Raw genomic sequence first — 22197 nt, forward strand, 5'->3', positions numbered from 1 at the left:
GCCTGCAGACGGATTGACAGCCATGTGTACAGTTAGCATGCCAGGGAATGTCTAATGACTGGAGAAAATGGCCCTGATCTGTACATTTGCAGATTTCCATGGTGTAAATATTCCCATGGCTGATTTTAAATCTGATGTCATTGAACTTGAAGTTGGGAAAAACTATGTGCAAATCTGCTTGAGAGAATAGTGATGTAGCATAGATGAGAAAACATAGGCTTGAGTAAAAATACAAACCCATTATTGCTGGTTTCCAGCTATACTAAGTGTAGTTAACTCAAAGAGAACTCTGGTCTCCTATGGAGTCCATTGCTGGCTTAGGTCTCCTTGGGTCACTGTTGTCTCATATTATCACCTTGTTTGATACTGACCATATTGTAAAAATAGTCAAAAACTGGGATTTGAGTTTGTGGAAAGTAAAACTAGAACTTATGGAGATAAAACAATTTAAATTTGTGGCTGACTTTTAAAAATGAGGAAAATGTCCTAATTGATAACTCCATGATGACAGGCACAGGTGTTGAAACTGAGAGAGGAGCTCTTTGCTTTTAGAAGTAGGTTTTCAAAGGCCTCTGAGGATCACTATAAGTTCTGCAGAGAAAACCTCTGTACTCATAGTGACTTGTGTTTTCTAAACCAAAAATTAGGTCTTGAGAATAATTGACTATAAAAGGGACAGATTATTTGAAGTAGAATTACAAGCACTATGTTGGGAAATCAAGGATGTGTGACAACTATTGCAATCCTGGACATCTGAATTGGAACTGAGGATAGCCCAGCTGGTAAGAAGTGCCTGCTACCTAGACCAGGGCTTTTTCAAAAACCATGTTTCTTGTCGTCACCCCTAGAGTAATGGAGGTGGGAAAAGAACTGAGTACATAGAACAGCTGTTTTTACATTTTGAGGGTCCTGGGTAAAAGCTTATTTGCAGCATATTTCCCAGTATTAAAAAAAAATTAAACAGCACTTAGGTAAGCCAAGTCACCTTCTATAGTAGTTAAGAAACCCAGACTAAGACAAGTAGATTCTTTGTTATTCACAAATGAACAGCAAGATTTACTATTCTTGTTTTTGTAAGATGAATACCTAATACCTTCCAATTTCAAATACAGTTTAAAAAAAACAGCCCTTCCCAAAGATGTCAACTAACATCTGAACCATTTTTGATAGTCAAGTGTGTAATGCATCCTATGAAAGTATCTCACTTGATTTGTTTCACTTTATTTTAATATCATCCCTAAGCCCCTTTTGCATACCTAACTCCAATAACAACCCCCCAAAAGGCAACATAACAACCTTATCTCCACTGGTGTCTACTTGGCACCGATCTGCCCTGACCTTAGACACAAGCCATTGTTAAGGGTATAACGCATTTACATATTTTGCAATAAAACATCAGTTATTTGCATTACTGTGTCAAGTTTTATTTGATTCTTTCACCTAAAAATGACTCATTTTCCTTTCTTGTATTTTAAAAACCAACTACTCTAAGCTTGTTTGAGAATAATCAAAAATTGCCCATTTAGCTAGAAGTCATTTTCTTTTCAAAAGGCAAATGTTATTTAATCTTTCAGCTGTTCATTGTGCCATCATAAATACTTTCTTTTCAGCACAGTTGTGGGGACTGAAATGAGCCCACTAATTGCCTCCCATTTCGACTGACATGTGGTGGTTTAGTGGAAAGAGAACACAGCAGGGAGAAGGAAATAGGAGGCTGAGAAAATGAGAGCTAATTATTTTCACTGCCTCATGTCAGGCTCTGTGTCAGCCTTGTTTTTACAAACTGGAAGGTTTTAGCACTAAATAAAACAAACTGGCGTCATGTTTTTATATACTGGCAGTGTCATGGAAGCAGCTGCACATCTCAAAGACAATATAATGCCTGCGTTCGCATGGACACCATCTGACAGACACTGTGAGCCACGGCTAATGAGGATATCACAGTGGTGCCAAAGTGAAAGGTGCTGAATTATGTATGATCCTGCATCGGTGCAGCAATAGTCCTGTACATCATTATGAGACATTGTTTTGCTGAAGAGATTAAAACATTCTTAGTTCCAGACCCTGCAACCTACACGCGCTGAAAGAGGTTATTAATGGAATTTTTAGGGAGAGTTTCTTGTGGATTTCTTTGGGGTTGAAAAACAGATCTCATGGGACAAAGCCGTGGTGGGTCATGACACTGTATAGATAAAGAAGAGAAGCAAATTAACCATACTTGTATTATCTTCCTTTTAAAGGCAGCATAATAAAATATAGTGGAGCGGGGTGATACTTAATGATAAATAACCCAGGTGCTATCACGGGATGCTCCACTCTCCCGCCTTTAACACAGCGGGTTTCGGCAGCTGAGCTAGATAATAGCAACGCATGCAAAGGAGCCTTCCGGGGCCTCAATCTCAACATCTCACTGCTGTTAACACCAGCCTGACCAATATTTTTATCTTGCTTTCATTTCATCTGGCATTACTTTTTAACGTTTCGCAACAGTCAGTTGTCTGCTATGACTCTTGACTTTGTTTCCCCCTCTTGAATCTTGAAAAGTTTATTCCCACCGCTCTGTTTTGTGTTTAAAAGTATCTCCACGGTACAGGTCTTTTTGCTGGAAACCCTGGTATTCTCAAGTGATTTTGTTTTCTCCATTCATGGGAGGAGAGGAGGGGGTGGGGATTTTGAAAACCAGTGTCTCTAAGATTAGACTTGATGTACCCAGGACTTGAATTCCACCTCCCTCAAGCTGAATGGTCTTGCTGCAGATCTCTCTGGTTTGTGAGGCTCAGTGTCCTCATCTGAAAAATGGGGACAGCATTCTCTAGAACAGTGTAAGGCTGAGGGTTAATAATGTACCCAAATCTCAAAAGCGTGATGCCAGGCAGATACAAGTACATACTGTAAAATTTTAATCTGTGGTGGTAGACATGGGGTAATGGGCTTCTTAGTTGTAGAGGGGGCTGCCTGGGAAGAGACATTCTAGGGCACTGGGAATGACTTGCTTGTTTTGTTGGTCACACAGGTGTATACATTTGTCAAAACTCAGTGAACTGTACATGTAAAGATTTGCATGTCTACTTCTGACATCACTTGGAATGATAAAGAATTTTAAACTGCTCACAAAGTGTGTGACAGTGGTTTCTCATGAAGAGATACTTAATTTAGCATGAACTGAGTGTTGTTTAGGATTTTATCTTCTCAGGGTAAGAGTTTCTGTTTTCTTTGGCCAGGAATCTTGATTCAGAATTCTTTTTTGACAAAATTGGCATTCCTGAAGCAGATCAATAAGGATGAATCTCATCCTCCATGAACTACAGACTTGTCCCTAAAATTATCCAGGTATTTCAACAGCTTCCCAGAGAAATATACACATCCTGGTCACCCATCAGAATTGTCCTATTTTTCTTCAGTTTCAAATGTACAACTTCCTTCTCCCCAGCAAAATTCCATTTGTTTCTTGAAGATTTGTGTGGAGGGGCAGATTTTTAGCTCGTGGAAAGTTTCAGGTAACTGGTTTTTGCTACTCCAAGCCCTAGCAAAACCACATCCCAGTGCCCAACTTTGCTCCTCGGCCAGGGCCTCTTCCCTATGGATTAGTAATTGGCACTCTCCAGAAAGCTGTGTCAAGATACACATTTGAGGGCTGATGCTGTGGCTCAGTGGCAGAGCGCTTGCCTAGCATGTGTGAAGCACTGGGTTCGATTCTCAATACCACATATAAATGAATAAAATAAAGGTCCATTGACAACAAAAAATTATTTTTAAAAAAGATACACATTGGAACAGTGCAAATGGAGGGAAAATTGGCTATGCTAGACTTCACAGAGATAGTATTTCATCTCTGCCATGGAGCCCCAGAGAGGAATTCACCAAGAGAATTTGGACTATTTGTGATTTTTGCCTTTCACATTAACTTGGGACTCCTGGCACTGTTGTTCATCCTTTTTTTTAACCTATAACAAGGGAAAGTTCAGGATTCAAGAAAATCTGAGGACAAGTGCTATAATTTTGGATCTGGCATGCCCAATGGTCTCTGTGTTAGAGGCTTGGTCCTCACCTTGGAGATGTGAGAGGTGGTGTGGTGAGCGATGGGACCTAGTGGGAGGTCTTCAGGTCATTAGAGGTGTGTCTTCATAAGGGAATGTAGGATCCTGGTCTCTGTCTTTGCTCCCTGGCCATGAGGTGAATGGTTTTATTCCACCACATATTTTGGTCATGATGTATTTCTTTGCCATAGGCCCAGAAGCAACAGGGCCAACTGATCATGGGCAGTAACTTCCAAAACTTTGAACCAAAATAAACCTTTTCTCTTTATAAGCTGATTATCTGAGGCATTTGTTACAGTTATGGAAAGCTAACTAGCATAGGAAACCTGCTCTTCGTGACACCAAGAGACTTCATTAGGTTGACCTCAACCCACCATTTGCTACCTGTGTGCTGTCAGTCAGATTATCTCATCTCTCTGTGCTTCAACTTCTTTGACTAAGATAAGACTCTGGCTGTCAATCACATTGAATAGCCACTGTACCTCCAGACATCTGATGGTCTGATGAGGACTGCTAAAGCAGAGAAGGGCAGAATTGGTGTTATATGACCCATCTATGTAAGGAGAAAAAATGTATTTCTATTTATTTCCTAAAACAAGTCACTGTTATGTTGCCACTTAGCTACACCTTCTTTTCTTCAACACTGGTCATTTCCTGGTATCAGGATTATTCAGACTCCTGCCCAAGTAAGATCCTCTGACCCAGCCTGCCTACTCTGGCATGATCCCTGGTATAGATGACCCTTTACACTATTCTGTCCACCAGCGCTCCTTTGCTCTTTGTCTCATTCTCTTACATCACTGCTTGGTGACAGGCTGGCTAGTCTAGTGAGCTAATTGGAGCTATGTTGATGACCATACTGGAAACAATAATAATTACTCCTTTTTGAGTTCCTGATTTGGCTCTGACACAATGCCAGGTATTGCATTTATATTATTTCATTAAATCATCACCCAATACAACAACCCACTTGTGAAATAAAAAATACTAAGATTCAGAATAGCTATAAAAGTTCATTATGGCTAAGGGCGGGGGGGGGGGGGGGACTAGCAGTCGAACCCAGATAAAGGAGCTTCAAACTTGTGATCTTCCACCTTGCCCTCCAAGTTCCCACAATAAGGCCTTAATATATAATCTTTTCCCAAATTGTTCCCATTTTAATAGGAATACTCAATGTCTTAATCCAATTGGGTGAATAAGACAGACATTTCAGACTTTCAGGGATAGGTGGTTTTGGAAAAGGAATCCTTCGGGGATCCCATGGGCTCTCTCAGAATCCAGAGCTGTCTGCTTTTGATTTGTGCCTGTCGGGATAGAGAGTTGTTCACAGATAGCCAAAGTTACCCTTGAAAATCTCCCACTCAGAAAAAAAAAAAAAAAAAAAAAACAAGCCAAAATCAACTCTAGCTCACCCTGGTAGAAGTGGATATTTTTTATATCAGAGCCCACCAGGCTACCAGGCCTCTATCATGACCAACAAGCAACTGTGCAAGTAAAACCCTGCATTAGGCTCATAAACATGTGGAACTATGACTTTTAGTGACATTGTCGGTGATTTAGTTCATCTTACTTGTTTTGACAGTTTCTCAGGGATGAGTTGGTCAAGAACTTGGAATTCAGTAGTAACCTGTGGACAATTCTCACTGACAATTTATGTCTCACCAGGGGGCCAAAATGCCAAGGATACCTGAGGTTAATTTGAAACTGAGCAAAATTTAAGGAATTCTGTTGCTTTATTTGTAGATTACTTTTCTAAGCTAAGTGACGAGGACACCTGGAAATTCTTAGGAGGATGTCAAGGCTTTGGCATGTTAAGTCAGTGCTTTAGGTGAACTCTATGTAGTCCCTTTTACTCAGCTTTCTAATAAGCGTTACCTACTTTTTAATGAAATGGATAATACCCCATTGTCTTATACCTTCCTTGATGACAGTTTTATTGCTTCTGTAGCTACCTTATGGTTCAGTTAAAAGGCTTTCTTTCAAATAAGAGGAAAGAGAGTTTAAAAAAATTAAAGATCTGGGCTGGGCTTGTGGCTCAGTGGTAGAATGCTTGCCTAGCATGTGTGAGGCACTGGGTTCAATTCTCAGCACCAGATATAAGTACATAAAATAAAGGTCCATCAGCAACTTTAAAAAAAATATTTTAAAATAATAATAATAATTAATTAATTGATTAAAAGATCTATAACCCTCTTATTTGGATCGGTGTCCCTCCGAGTTGGCTTGGGGAACAGGGAAACCCGCTGGCCTTCTGGGTTTTTGTTGTTCTTTTACCAGCAAAATCTTCTCTGCTCCTTCTCCCTCCTGTCTGTTGTGAATGACTCCTCTCTTGAAGTCTGACAAAACTACTCATTGAGTCCTGCCCGTCACCCCTTCTGATTGCCCTTCTCCATTAGGGTCTCCTCCAACTTTGGAGTCAGGTGGCCTTGGCTGCCCTAATCCCACCTCCACCATTTACTGGCCAAGAAACCCAGGGAAGTTTCTCAATTTGTCTGAGCCTCATTTTTCTCATCATTCAACGGGGAAATAGGCCCGACTTGAGGGTTCTCATGAATACCAAATAAACTAGCATGATGTAAGTACCCAGCAATATACACAGAGCATAGTAAGCCCTCCAAATGTGAGGGTCCTCCCACCAGCCCCTCTTAACATGGCGCTCCTCAGACAGCACACCAGGGGGCTCTGATTTGGAGCACAAGGTCAAGGAAGAGCACCAGGGTTAGGAGCCTGTCAGGAGCCTGGGCATTACACACAGTTCAAAGTCTAAAGTCTGTGCTTTTGTCTAATGTAATTCCCAAACTTGACAGGATAAAGAAACAGAACTAAGTAAACTTAAGACCTTTTATTTCAGCCCTGCTTGGAGGAGGCCCTCTCCATTTCAGAGAAGAGCAGTCGTGACACCAAACAGTCATTATCCTGCCCAGTTATCTCAGGGTCCACGTTGCCTGGGTAGCAGTGGCTCCACAACAAAGAAGTATTGAGAGATTTGTCAATTCTCAGCCACTAATTTGACTTCTGTAAGACTAGAGCTGGGTTTTTATTTTACTGAACTAACCTTTTCTTTCACTAATTGGCTCTCCATCTTGTGAATGTGGCTGGGCAAAAAGGATCCATCCCCTCAGACGTGAGCCCCACTTGTTGTGCAATTGGTCCAGAGCCTCCCCCAAAACATCAGCCTCCCCCAGCTTCTGTTTGAGCCAACAGGTTTTCAACAGCTTCTTTGTTGATCCTCTTCCATGAGAACTGTGTCTGAGCTTGCTCTAAGAAACACCCCAGGTTCACTCTTAGGAGTGTTTTCTAGTTTCAGTATGTGAAGTGCTTGGTCCACTTTCCTTAATCTCTCAGAATCCTTCATTAAAAATAAAAATGTAAAAGAGAATGTGAATTCAGGGTCCAGGGGTCAAATTTGGTACAAAGACACGGGTTAATATTTCCTTTGGATTGCATACAATGTTTACCTTCCAACATTTTTATTACTAAATTCTTCATAGAGCAAAGCTGAAAGAATTTTATAGTGAACCCTCCTATATGCACCCCCAATTCAGTCCTTATCATGTCACTATGCTTACCTAGCTGTCTAACAATCCTTATTTTTAAAATTCCTTTCAAAGTCATTTGCAGACATCAGTACATTTCCTCCTAAATACTTCAGTATGCCAGAATTCAATAAGAAGTGCACACATCTCAAGGGCACAATCACTGAGTTTTGACCAGTGCCTCCTCCAGCGTAACCCTAACATGCATTAACAGAGCGCGACCAGCCTGGGGAGTTTTCTTATACCCACCCCAGTCACTCTTCATTGGCAGAGGCAACCATCTTCTGATTTCCATCATAGATTAATTTTGTTCAGAATGTAATATAAATGGAGTTCTTAATACATTCTCTTTTGTGCAATACTTGAGTGTATTTTGTGTAATACTTTGAGATGTATCCATGTTGCATACCTCAGTAATTTGCTCCTTTATATCACTAAGGAGTAATCCATTCCATGAGTATACCACAGTTTATCCATTCTCCTTTTGATGGACAGTTAGCCTACTTCCAGTTCTTTGTCTATTGGGATAAAGCTGCTAAGAACATACTTAGACCTAAGTCTTTTTCATTTCTCTTGGGTAAATACCTCCTAGAAACAGAATTCCTGGCCATAAAATAGGTATGTAATTAGTTTTATAACAAATTGCCCAAACTGCAACTTATTGTGTGATTATACACCATTTATATTCCTACCAGTGATGTATGAGCATTCCAATGGCTCCAAATCCTTGCCATTGTTTGATTTATTGACCTTGGCCATTCTTGTGGTGGTGGTGGTGGTGATACCTCATTGTGTTTTAATTTGTATTCCCCTGGTGGTCAATAATGTAAAATGCTTTTTTTGTCACATTCACTACATTATTGAAAATTTAATTGATATAGCATAATTTAAAAATTAAGATTTACATAAGAACCCAGATTTCTAAGATTGCCATGAAACATTTAAGGGCCTAGAAAAACTGGACTCCTATTCCCACTTGGGAACAATCAACAGAAGCTGTAGTGGCTGTGCCTTTAGGGCAACTGCTCTTCAGCTCCCAGAGTCCCTAACCCTCCACCCTGCTCCCCAGTTGTCAGTTCCCACATGCATCACATTGGCAGTATGTTTTCCTCCCTGTTAAGAGAAAAGTGAGCTGTTTCTTGAACCCATGTCATTATCAATACTGGGAAAATTAAAGGTAGACCAAAAGGGCCAGATGGAGGAAAATCATATTTCTTTGTAGCAATAAGAAAATATTCCTATGTTTAATGTGTAAATCAAATGGATCTGTAGAGGTGAGGAGCCAGGTGGAGGTGGAAAGGAGAAGGGGGGGGGAATACTGAGGTTTGTTTGGTATTGGTCAAATTATATTGTTATATTATGTACATGTACAAATATGTAACAACAGATCCTACTATTATATCTAACTATAAGGCACCAGTGGAAATATGGGAAAAAGAATTTAAAATAAATGGATCTATTTTGAAAGGGTACACTTTGAGACTCTAATGAAACTGCCTGGCCTCACTTATTTTTATTAGCTGCTTGGCCCCATTAGCGTTTGGGGTTTGCAACACCTAAATAAAACACTTGAACTGACAAATCATGTCTCAAGGCTGCACTAACTGGGGATAATTTAGATATACAAAGGGATCTAATTTCACGTCCTCATATTGAAAAAGGATTAAAAAAAAAACACTCCTCCCATAATAATTTATTTAGAATACTTGGTGTGTTATAAAACATAGAGACTAAAAAAAAATTGTTTCACTTTCTCAATTCTGTAATTTTGCTTTTTAATTCCAGGATTGTAAGTGGAAAATGTATATGGAGATGGATGGGGATGAAATTGCAATAACCTACATAAAAGATGTGACATTCAACACTAACCTACCTGATGCAGAGATTTTGAAGATGACAAAGGTAAGGTTCTATTTACAGCTTAAAAGCTTTTTTGAATTCACAGATATCAAACAAAGACATTAAAATACCCAGCAGTGAGCTTTTGTGCATGCCGATGCTCACATCAGCTCAGCCTCAAGCTGGCTCTTGAAAGGCACATTTTATTTAGCAGATTGAGACTATAATAGTTTTTTGTTAAAATTCCACTTATGCTGTGTGAACTAAAAAGCACTGTAAAAAAAAAGAATCGTTTAATTTTTTAAATTTCCTTTTACATTTCTTTATGCTTACTCTATCATTATTAAAAGAAAGAAAATGTTATTGATGAAAATATTTACTTCAAATTGGGATTGTTTTAAACTTCAGAAAACTTGTCAGGAGGAAGACCTTTCTTGAAGGACTGAAATGAGGCTATTTCTGAGGGACACCTTAAAGTCTTAATGGCTTCCTTGCCATTAAGGAAGGAATTTATTTATTTATTTATGTGTGTGTGTGTGTGTGTGTGTGTGTGTTGCTGGGGATTGAACCCAGGGCCTTGTGCATGTAAGGAAAACACTACCAACTGAGCTATGTCCCCAGCCCTACACCTAGGAATTCCTGAAGTACTGAGAACATGTTACCACTCCAAAGTCACTGGATGAAGCAAGCCATAGAAACACAGAAGAGAGACTTGCAGAAATGCTTCGCTGGCTCCTCAGAATGGAAAACAATTCCATTCCGTCCCAACCATGCTGCAAAACATACACATGACACTTTAATTGTAGAAGGGCAACAACTTCAGGCAAAGAACAGTGGGACAATTGCCAGACACTCAAGTAACTGTTAACTCCAGGACACCGGTGACTGTGTATTTGTTTTCAGGGAAGCAAACGGGACTTGTCACAGAAAACCAGGGTACAAAAACACAAGTAGAACAGAAAAATGAGTGTTCAGAGCCACAGCACTAGACTTGTAAATGCGTTCTCCTGTTCTACACAGGCATGAGATTGCTAAACACCCAACCTTTTAATATAGGAGCAGACTCATCATCAAGTACACTGACTTAATGTTCGTTGTTGGATTCCTTTGCATAACTGGAAGGTATTTCAGTGGCATTATTTATGATTTAATTTTAACTTTTTTGATGCTGTGGGGGCATATTATTTTGATGTTTCTTGAAGACAGGAAGTATAGATGCTTTTTCATAAAACTGAATACGGATGTTTCGGTTATACTACCATATATGCAACATCGAATACCAATATATGACAAGGCTCATAGGAAAAGTGAGATTGGGCAGACCATTCAAAATGTGTACAACATTTTAATACCAACAGAAGTAATATCAATCTAATTAAAAAACAAACAAACAAAAACACAGACTCAGTAGCATAGGCCTGTAGTCCCAGCTACTTGGGAGGCTCAGGTAGAAATACTGCCAGTTTGAGACCAGCCTGGGCAATTATCAAGCACGTTTCTGTACCCATCTCAGGCAGTCATTGTTTTGTTGCCTTAAACCTGGAGGGACAGGAAAATGGGAACAGAGGGCAACTCACTTCTATAAGGATTATTTTAATCAAAATTAACATAGGATCCAAGGTATAGGCTTCTTCTCTAATCCTTTGTTGTTTTTTTATTAAACTTTATTTATTCTAATTTGTTATATATGACAGCAAAATGCAATTCAATTTATATTCCAAAAATAGAGCACAATTTTTCATGTCTCTGGTTGTACACAAAGTAGAGTCACACCATTTGTGTTTTCATACATATACTAAAGGTAATTATGTCCCTCTCATTCCACTGTCTTTCCTACCTCCATGCAGCCACAGTGTCTTTATTTGCATACATAGCTTTTCAGGATAACCTGACAGAGGGGATGCTCAGGGATTGTTGGTGCCTCTGTACCAGCTACTGCCCAAGGAAGACACTTCCCAGTCTTCTCATATTATTATGGCTCTCTCTTAATTTTGAGAAAGCTTTCTGCTGATGCTTCAAACATGAGCATGAATGAACAGCTAATAATAGGACTGAGTGATAGTGAATGTTATATCACAAAAGAGGAGACTGTGGGAAACAGGACTAGCTGTTTACAAATGTGTGAAAGGATGTTTTATAAAAAACAAAACCCAGAACATTAGTGTGTTTTGAACCAAAATGACTTCCATGTTAATCTGATACTATATCCCTATCTTCCAACTGTGTATGGCACAACTGGCCTCAATGAAACACACTATAGCCGAGCCGGTTTTATTGCGGTACCATACTATCCTGACTTTTGTTTTCCAGCCACCGTTCGTAATGGAGAAGTGGATTGTAGGAATTGTGAAAAACCTGACCGTGGAGTGCACTGTCACGTATGAGGTAAGCTCCTGGGGAGAAAGGCTGGTGGCTCCACCATCAGGGAGTAGTTTAGGATTCATCGGGTCTCTCAGAGTGCACCTCGCTTACTGGAAGACACATGATTTAACCAGCACAAATATGGAAATCAATGTAACTTCTCTAACGAAGTGTTGGAAAGAAAAGAGAACAGAATAAAGTACCTAGATAGAGATTGCGGAACCCTTCACCCATTTATTCTTTGACTGAATGTAGTAAGTTAGGTATGAGAAATGCCAAAGAGGAACTGAGACAGATCTTGGCCTTCTTGGAACTAAGAGTTTAGGGTGAGAAGAGATCAGTGATTCTTCAAAAAAACAATGCCCACTCCACCTGGGAAGAGAGTGCATTTATCAAAAACAGATGAACAGTTGGGCGCAGTGGTGCATGTCTGTAATCCCAGCAGCTCAGGAGGCTGAGGCAGGAGGATCACGAGTTCCAAGCCAGCCTCAGCAACTTAGCGAGGCCCTAAGTAACTCAGCAAAACCCTATCTCTAAATAAAAAATATTAAAACAGCTGTGGGATGTGCTCAGTGGTTAAGCAACCCTGGGTTCAATCCCCAGTACCAAAAAAGAAGAGAAAGAAAAATGAACAGAGTCCATAAATTTTTATATAGAAAAATGGATTCTTTTAGAAAAAATTGCTATTGAAATTAAAATTCATAACATTTAGTACCTGCTGACCTGCACTGTTCTGTGATAAGGATAGATGAGGTCTATATTCTCTTCAGACTTATATTCTACGCAACAAAGAATGAGAGGTAGAAGATGGGAAATAACTTGGGGTGTTGGATTGGAGGGAAGAGCTCTCCTCCAGGAGGAGACAGGGAGTGGAACTGGAACAGCAAGTTGAACTCTATGGAACAGAGTCCATGACAAAGCTAGCCAAGTAGCCATACCAGCTCAGCCAGGAGGTTCAGGAAGAAGCCTGTATTCACTTTAAGCACAGTGGGAAGTCAGTGGACATTTTAAGCCATAGAGAGAAAGAACCTAATTATGTTTTTAAGATCTTCTGTAAAATACTGTGTATATAGTTAACAATACTTTGTACTCAAAATGTAAGCAAATAGAGTTCATGTATTTTACTGATTTTTTAAAAAATTACACTAACAGAGAATGATCTCTCTATAAACATGTTTTAATAATCTATGTTCAGGGCTGAGGTTGTGGCTCAGGGGTGGAGCGCTTGCCTAGCATGGGTGAGACACTGGGTTCAATCTTCAGCACAACATAAAAATAAATTTAAAGAAAGGTATTGTATACATTTATAACTTGAAAAATTTAAATAAATAAAAATAATATGTTTAATAAATGTATTGAAACTAGACTTTTTTTGTTTGTTTTTGGTACTAGGGATTGAACTCAGGGGCACTTGACCACTGAGCCATATCCCCAGCCCTTTTTTGTATTTTATTTAGAGACAGGGTCTCACTGAGTTGCTTAGTGCCTCACCATTGCTGAGGCTGGCTTTGAACTCACAATCTTCCTGCCTCAGCCTCCCAAGCACTGAAATTATAGGCATGTGCCACTGGGCCGGGCTCAATAAATGTTTGGAAATGTACAACATCTTCATAGCTAGTGAAGCCAGATTTAAAGTTAGGTAGTCAGTGTAGTTAGGTAAATCGGGTCTAATACCGAGTGAAATCTAAAATGGAGGCCATGCTGGGAATGACTCAGGGAAAACAGGACAACTCATGGAATGTTAATGAAGCCCAGGATACAGCCCCCAACAGATTTGGAGATATGCCTTCCCAAAGAAATGTTAATGAACAGCAAACTTGACTCGGAAATGCCCAGATTACTTCTTTGGCCCACCTGTGTCCCACCCCTCGGGCCTTCCAACCTACATTCCATTACTGAAAGAACTATAAAAAGGGGAGACAACCGCACTTCCACGGATTCCACCTTCTGGGTCTCCTTCTTCCTCCGGGAGAAGTCTTTTCTTCTGTCCTTTAATAAACTTCTAATTTCTACTCTGACCTTGCCTCGGCGTGCTTCTTTGGTGTTATTCTTCAACATCGGGGAGCAAGAACGGTCAACAGGAGGTCAAAAGGAGGTTAGTTGGTCTTGATCTTGTCATCTAGACCCTTTGGCACCTGTTAATAGGTCTTTACTACCCAGAAAAAAAAAACCTCCTCTTAGTAAGCAGATGGTTGGAGCAGCAGATTTCACTCCCTGCTGTAGGTGTTTCTGCACACACCTCCATCTGTTCCTTGCTGCTTCTGTTACTGCTGGTGACCGGTGACGAGTCCTTGCTTCCCCAATGTTGAAGAATAACACCAGAAAAGCACACCGAGGCAAGGTCAGAGTAGAAATTAGAAGTTTATTAAAGGACAGCAGAAAAGACTTCTCCCGGAGGAAGAAGGGGACCCAAGAGGTGGAATCCGTGGAAGTGCGGTTGTCTCCCCTTTTTATAGTTTTGGTGATGGAATGTAAGGGAGAAGGGTTGGGACACAGGTGGGCCAAACAAGTAATCTGGGCTGGAAGGACTTCATTAACACTTCTTTGGGATGGGCTATCTCCCAATCTGTTGGGGGCTGTTTCCTGGGTTCCATTAACATTCCTTTGGGGTGGACTTTGGCCTAGGGCCTTTCCCGGACTTCATTAACATTCCATGAGTTGTCCTGCGTTTCTGGAATCATTGTCAGCATGGCCTCCATTTTAGATTTCACTCGATATGATATTAGACCGGATTTACCTAACTACACTGACTACCTAACTTTAAATCTGGCTTCACTTCTCCCTCACTCCCCTTGCTCTTCCTCCTGCACCTCCCCTTTTAAACTCCATGATGATATAAGCCACTTGTGTCTGTGCTTTTCACTTCTGACTTTTGTAACTGTACTGAATCTTGGAGACTTTGTTGTCATTGTTGCTGTGTTTTGTTTTGGGGTGCTGGGGATCTAGCTTAGGGCTGGACAAAAGCTCTACCATTGACTTAACTCCCCAGAACTTTAACCCTTTAATCTGCATGGCTTTGGGAAGCCTGGTGATGAGGGAGATTTCAGAACAGAAATGGGCCATGCCTTGATCTGGTATCCTCTCCTTTTTCTGATCCTGATTTCTTACTCTTGACCCATCTCACTTGGCACCTGTTACCTTTGGCTCTTCCTATGGGGACTAGTTCCATCGAGCTGCCCACATGCACCCAAATTCTCTGTGACCAAAGGCTGGCTTGACCAAAAGGGTGTTAAATGTTCATTTCTTCAATAAAAGATCTGTTTTTAAGTACTAAAAACAGAAGAAATTATTTTTCATTTCTTATCAAAGAGGTAAGTGGAGATTGGCCAAATGTCACATACACATTATGAGAGAAGATAATCACAAATGTAACTACTACAGGAATCTACTGATGAATTTGTCATAATCCATTAAGAAATAAAATTATTTTATTGAAGAAATAAAATGCATTAAGAATACATGCTTAGAATTTCCAAGACCTTGGATTCAATTATAGCACAGAAAGGAAGAAAGAAAGAAAGGGGGAAGGGAGAAGGGAGGGAGGGAAGAAGGAGAAAAAAAAAGTGCTATAATCCACTAAGGAATAAAGTAGTTAAAATTTTCCTCTTAATCAATTTAGCATATTTAGGCAAACTATTCAAATAGTTTACTTAAGATAAGTGTTTTAAGGAGTGAAATTAAAGTAACATAATAACCCAGGTTTCTTTTCTTCCCATTTTTTTTTTAGAATTTTTTTTTAATATTTATTTTTTAGTTCTCGGCGGACACAACATCTTTGTTGGTATGTGGTGCTGAGGATCGAACCCAGGCTGCACGCATGCCAGGCGAGCGCGCTACTGCTTGAGCCACATCCCCAGCCCCTTTCTTTCCATTTTTAAATATATGTTTGCTCACAGGTTTCTTTCTTTTTCTTTTTCTATTTTTTTTTTTTTTTAATCAGAATGATGTGAGAACTCCAAAAATCACAAAACATGTCCATTCCATTCAGTGGAGCAGAACCAAGCCTCAGGATGAGGTGAAAGCTGTCCAGCTCTCCATCCAGACCGCGCTCCCCAACACAGAGGGCAATCCTGGCAGCAGGTCCAACTCAAGTAAGTTAATATGCTCAGAACACATGTGTGCTGGATTCCAGAAAGTTACAAAATTCTCATAGCAGAGGTAAGGGCCAGTCTATGTATGGACTCAGGTTTCCAATATAATGCTTCCTTCTTATACTTTTATAATATTGGTTTTATAAACAGATTGTATGGAGAGTTGCATTTATAGACATAAATGAGCATATTATAATAAATTTAAATACCTATGATAAAAGATAAATATTTATGATTATATTACATTGGCAAATAAAAATGTGTTTGCAAGGTTAGTTTCCAAAAGTGTGTCTAAACTGTGTGCAATGGGCACACACCTGTAATCTCAGTGGCTCAAGAGACTGAGGCAGGAAGATAGCGAGTTCAAAGCCAGCCTCGGCAATTTAGCAAGGCCCTAAGCAACTTAGTGAGACCCTGTCTCTAAGTAAATATTAAAAAAAGGGTTGGGGATGTGGCTCAGTGGTTAAGTGCCCTGGGTTCAATCCCAAGTACAAAAAAAAAGTGTCTATACCAATATGAATTCTCCATGTGTAGCAAACATCCCTACAAAGCCCTTGCTGTCACGGGGACAACTTCTTGAGTCCTGAACACCATTGCTACATCAAAGCATGGGAATGATGAGGGAAGGATGGAGTGAAAACACACAAGGGTCAGGAAGGAAAGAAGAGAGAATAGAGAAGACTGGGAAAACTTGAAATGCAAATGATGGATTGCCAGATGCCAATGTCTCGGCTTGGCACAGAATCACGAGCCACCACACAGCTTTGTAGGTTCAAGCAGCAATTCTTTATTCCGGATCTCACACCAGCCTCCACACATGTTCAGGGGCAATCCCTAATATACCCGTCCCCAAATCCTCCTCCACAAGGCTTTTTCCAAATCCCATTTTTATCTCAACGGTAACAAGCAGCAGGAACACCCTAATCCCAGCAGCCATAATCTTCAACCTCTAACTTCCCTAAAACTTCTATTGTCACGCCCTAAACCCAAGGACGGGGATACTTCCTGCAGGAATACACCCTAATCCTGGATCCACCCTGGTGATTGAGCAGGGTCACCTTTCTCAAACACACAAGCAAGGTCGCAGCAAATTTCCAAGGCAAGTCCATTTAACATGGGGTACACTGGCAAGGATTACGATGCGTCAATACCTACTTGGTAATGGCCCTCAGCAATGGATAGTGGTGATAATAAGTACAAATGATATAAAGAAACAACTTAGAATAATAGAGAGGAAGGCTAGCTGACTGGCATCAAATTGGTCTTTATTTGATGGATTCAAGGAAGAGGTTCTGATCCTCAGCTTTGTAGATCCAGAAACACTAATAACAGCAGAACTGGGACAATCTAACAAACATGTTGCAGACAGATGTAGACAAAAACCCATGCGGAGTTCCCTCTTCACCATGAGAAATACAACCGCCAAACAAACCAGAAATACACGTTTTCTGAATAGTGCATTGTTTTCCTAAGGGAAGAATATGCCTGTGGAGCTATGTGAGAAGGTTCTTTGGTGGCCGGAAACAAGCCAGGGCCTCTGTGAACCTGCCAAGATGACTGGATTTTTTTTTTTTTTTTTTTTGGTACTGGGGATTGAACCCAGAGGTGCTTTACCACTGACCCATATCTCCAGCCCTTTTTTTGTTTTTATTTTGAGACAGGGTATCACTAAATTGCTTAGGGTCTCTCTAAATTGCTCAGGCTGGCTATGAACCTGGGATCCTCCTGCCTCAGCCTCCCCAGCTGCTGGGATTATGAGTGTATACCACCATGCCCAGCCCAGCTATTCTTAAATGTCCATTAACCAATGTGCCCAGAATCCTGCTTTTATCCACCAAGACATTTTCTGACAGCATGCCAAAGCTATCCACCTTTATCCACACAGTTGGTTCGGTTATGTTCTGATAATCACGAGGCCATTCTGACCATGCTGATTGGGCTTAAGTTTTTATCAAGTTGTCTTGTCTACAAACACATTGGGAAACATCTTTTAGGTGTGCTGTTTCTACAAACAACTATTCTACACCATAGACATGGATTCCCATCAGCTTCCCCCTCCAAGTTATTTTCTATTTGTTAATTCAACAAGTGCTGCCTGGCATGCCCACTATCATACCTTCAAGGACTTTTTTCTATAATCACTAACGTTTATACGGCATGTGTTACTTCTACAGGCTTCATAGCTTTGATCCCTACTACCCCTGTGAAACCAGGGTGGGGGCCTTCTTTCTACATTTCTGCTGTATTTTTCTCTTCCATAGCTGGTTTTCTATTTCCCTACACCTGTGATCCTCCTGCCTCAGCCTCCCCAGGTTTCCAATATAATGCTTCCAGGACACAAAATGTCTGCCATCACCTTCAAAGTTTTACACAGTTCAAATCCTACCCTGTTCAAAGTCACCCAATAGAAACGCCATCAGCCCTGATTCCAAATTCCCTGGGGGATCTTATGGTACCTCTAGCCTATGGGTGCTATTTTTTTTCTCCCAAGCATTCTCCATGGACCAGTGAACCATGTGGTTAGAATGAGATGGTGGTGGATGGCAAAGAGTCACAGCAACATGCTGTGACCTGAGGGATGGAGGCAGGGATACCCTTCTCCGAACAGTGCAATGGGCAGACTTCCAATGTGCCCTTTATTTCTCTTAAATAAAAATATTTTAAGAGACAGTAAGTTATTCTTTCTCTAAAGATGTATGCAGGAATGGTCAGTGAATGCCCTTCTATCTTCACTTCTATCTTGACTTCTATCTGGAGTTGCTCCAAATGAATTTCTTCCCTCTCAATATCAACTGGAGAGTTTGCAGCACTGGTTTCTCTTTGACTTACTCCAGTTTGGGCCAGTTCACCTCCCTTCCATCCTCCCTGTATTCATTTTTATCCCTTTATCCAATATGATGTGATGCCCCAGAGGATTCCACCCAATCAGCTAAGATCTCTTTTTTGGGGGGAGAGGGTATACTGGGGATTGAACTCAGGGGCACTCAACCACTGAGCCACATCCCCAGCACTATTTGTATTTCATTTAGAGACAGAATCTCATTGAGTTGCTTAGTGCCTCACTGTTGCTGAGGCTGGCTTTGAACTCGAAACCCTCCTGCCTCAGCCTCCTAACAATCAGCCAAGATCTCTTTCAGCTGCAAGTAGCAGGAAACTCAATTTCCACTGACCTCTTTCGAGGATGGTCAAAGGGTGATCTGAAGACCAACAGCATCCAGATTACCCCCATGAACTTGTTAGAAATGCAGACTCTAGGGCCCAGTCTCAAACCTACTGAGTTAGAAATTTGGGGGTAGAACCAGCAATCTACATTTTAAGAAGCCCTCCAGGTAATTCAGAGGTATTCTGAAGTCCCTCAGCCACTGATTTAAATTACAGTAAAATGTTTTGTCTTCCTTAAGAGGTCCAGAGGGGGCACAGGCAGGAAGATGAACCAGTTCAGTGATGTTGAGGTCAGAGAACCCCCTTTCCTTCCTTCCACTCTATCATACTCACCCTGTTGGCTTTACCCTCAGTCTAGACCCTCTTGTGTTTATAGTCATGTAAAGATATGACAGTGCCCAGAGGAAATGAGGGGTGAGGTCCCCGCTCCTGTTCTCACATTAAGGAATGATGAAAGCTTTCCTAGAAGATTCCAGCAGACTACCCCTCACCAATTCTGCTTTGGCTCATCCATTCCTACCATCAGCATGTCTGGCTTAGACTAAACAAGCCAGAAGGTGGCTACTGGGGCTGGAGACCAAACAAAATCAGGGCTCTGTAGGAAGCTAAACTTTCAGAGAAGTCAAGGTGAGGGAAAGATGGCATTGTGACACTGTGTGATTCTGTGTGTATGAAGTTTCTAGAATAATCAAAACCATAGAAACAAGCCAACATGGTGACACATGCCTGTAATCCCAGCAGCTCGGGAGGCTGAGGCAGGAGGATCACAAGTTCAAAACCAGCCTCAACAATTTAGAGAGGCCATAAGCAACTCGGTGAGATCCTAAATAAAATATTTTTAAAAGGCTGGAGATATGACTCAGTGGTTAAACTTCCCTGGTTCAATCCCTGGTTTGGGGGAAAAAAACCAAAAAAACATAGAAACAAAGTCAAGGTAGATGCCAAGGGGTGGGAAGAGGGAGGAGGGGAAGGAGGAAGTGGTGTTTAGTGGGCACAGAATTTCCATGTTGCAAGAAGAAACCATCTAGAGATCTGGTGGACAACAATGTAAATATACTCATCATTTCTGAACTGCACTCTTAAAAATATATGTTTTGTTGTGGTAAGACACAACAAAAGAAGGCATCGAGGTTGACTGAAGATTCCTATGCACAGGCCACTGGTGTCAGCTCAAGTCCCTTACCCCCGGGATGCTGATCATCTGTGCCCAGGCAGAGAGGGAGGCAAAGAGAAGTGAGCACGTGCTGCTCCCCTCCAGAAAGTTCCATCAGCATATGCAGAGCCAGAGAAGGGGAGGAAGTGTGGCAGGAAGCACCACCCAGAACTCTGGACGGTGGGCAGCATGGTTCAGGCCCTGGGAAGACAAGGAGATCCCAGTGAGAGGAACTTGCGTGGACACTGAAATACAGCTTACTAAGTGCTCCTTGTGAATTAGGCCTTTTCCTTTACCCTCACTTCTTCCTACCTGACACACAGCTTCATTTCTTATTACTGAAAGCTCTCCTCCTTGCTGACCTACTGGCAGCTCTCTGGAGACACGCTATCTTCCTTCCAAACACCTGACTGTTTGCACCTTTGGAACTTTACTGCCTTTGGGTCTTTGAGGGTTTCAAAGCACCAGGTTGGCAAAAAGCCTTTGGTTTATAAAACATGCCCCTGACACCCAAGCACAAACAGCAGTATCGACAAGTGAAAACACAACTACATAGGAGGAAGATGGGATTTACATGCAGAAGGACCTGGGGTAATTGAATAAGTGAACTTGGGCAAGTTACCTGACCTTTCAAGCTTCCTCATTGATAGAATAAGATTATTAGTGTTTACCTGAGAAATCAGCAGAAGAATTGAACAATGCCAAGCACATGACATATACTCAGTGCCAATGTCCTTATTGGGGGGAAAAAAAGGTTCTTGTACTAATATAGGAAATGCCCTTACACTAGTCTAGAATTTCTATGAATGGTAAAGCTTAGCGTGTTCCAAACAGCCTTGCGTTCCCCTGAGACAGTCTTGTGAGTTAGGCATACAGCTTCCGAATGCCTTAAAGGATGCTCATTTCCATTTCTCCCGCAGGTGCTGACTGCCACTGGTTAGACACTCTGAGGATGCGGCAGATTGCATCCAACTCTTCTCTGCCGTGTTCCCAGAGCAATCCTATTCTGGGGTCATCCTTCTTCCCATACTTTGACAACCAGGATTCCTACGCTGCGGCTGTGAGGCGGACCCAGGGGCCCATTAAGTATCAACAGATTACGCCTATCAACCAGTCCAGAAGCTCCTCCCCAACTCAGTATGGCCTGACCAAAAACTTCTCCTCTCTGCATCTCAACTCCAGGGACAGTGGCTACTCCAGTCTCAACACTGACAGCTCTACAGAGAGGGGCCGCTACTCAGACAGAAACAGGAACAAATATGACCGAGGTAGTTTATCCCTCAATTCTTCTCCTAGAGGAAGATACAGTGGGAAAAGTCAGCATTCCACTCCTTCAAGAGAAAGATATTCTGGAAAGCTCTACAGGTTGTCCCAGTCAGCACTTAGTCTTTACCAGTCACCTGACTTCAAGAGAAAACCAAGTGAACTCCGCGTACCCAGAACCATCCCAGGGATGCCCTTGCACCCTGAGTCTGACTCCAAAGCCAGTGAAGAGGAAAGCAAAGTGAGCGAAGGAGGATGGACCAAGGTGGAATACCGGAAGAAGCCCCACAGGGCCTCCCCAGCCAAGACTAACAAAGAAAGGGCCAGAGGAAACTACCGTGGGCGGAGGAACTTTTGAGAATTGACCTAGGCCCGAGTTTTCTGAACAGATGTTTCTTGCAAAGGATTTTCATAACAGGATGTCTTCAGACTCAGTTACCAAACTCACAACAACTCTTCCACGTTTTGGATTGGGAAATACCTTCTAAATGAAACTACTGCCAAACCAGGGCCAAAATTATGGATGTCGGTTGCCTAGTAGTGGTAACTAGACTTGAAACTCTTGCTGGAGAAGGGGCTGTGCCATCTCTTTACCCTAAGCACTGACATTCTGGTTAGCAGGACTGAGACCTGGGAAAGGAAGTGAGGTCAACAAAAAATCAGAATTCTAGATAAAGACAGGAACAGTAATATTGAATTTTTCCTTCTGTTAAAAGCTCCTGTATGGCTCAGCAAGACACCACTACTGATCCTTT

The 22197-nt window shown here is 41.4% G+C and overlaps 1 protein-coding gene across 1 annotated transcript in view; it reads left to right on the plus strand.

Moving 5' to 3' along the window:
* The window catches only part of Map3k20 (mitogen-activated protein kinase kinase kinase 20), a 174620-nt gene extending 152805 nt beyond the window's left edge, over window positions 1-21815 (plus strand). Inside the window, exons 17-20 of the mRNA XM_026389532.2 lie at window positions 9359-9475; window positions 11723-11797; window positions 15714-15864; window positions 21100-21815. Of these exons, the coding sequence (XP_026245317.2) occupies window positions 9359-9475; window positions 11723-11797; window positions 15714-15864; window positions 21100-21800 (1044 nt within the window). The 3' untranslated portion in view covers window positions 21801-21815. The remainder of the gene's footprint in view (window positions 1-9358; window positions 9476-11722; window positions 11798-15713; window positions 15865-21099) is intronic.
* The last annotated feature ends 382 nt before the right edge of the window (window positions 21816-22197 follow it).

The sequence above is a fragment of the Urocitellus parryii genome, chromosome 1 (genome assembly GCF_045843805.1).
Source record: "Urocitellus parryii isolate mUroPar1 chromosome 1, mUroPar1.hap1, whole genome shotgun sequence".
Classification (NCBI taxonomy): domain Eukaryota; kingdom Metazoa; phylum Chordata; class Mammalia; order Rodentia; family Sciuridae; genus Urocitellus; species Urocitellus parryii.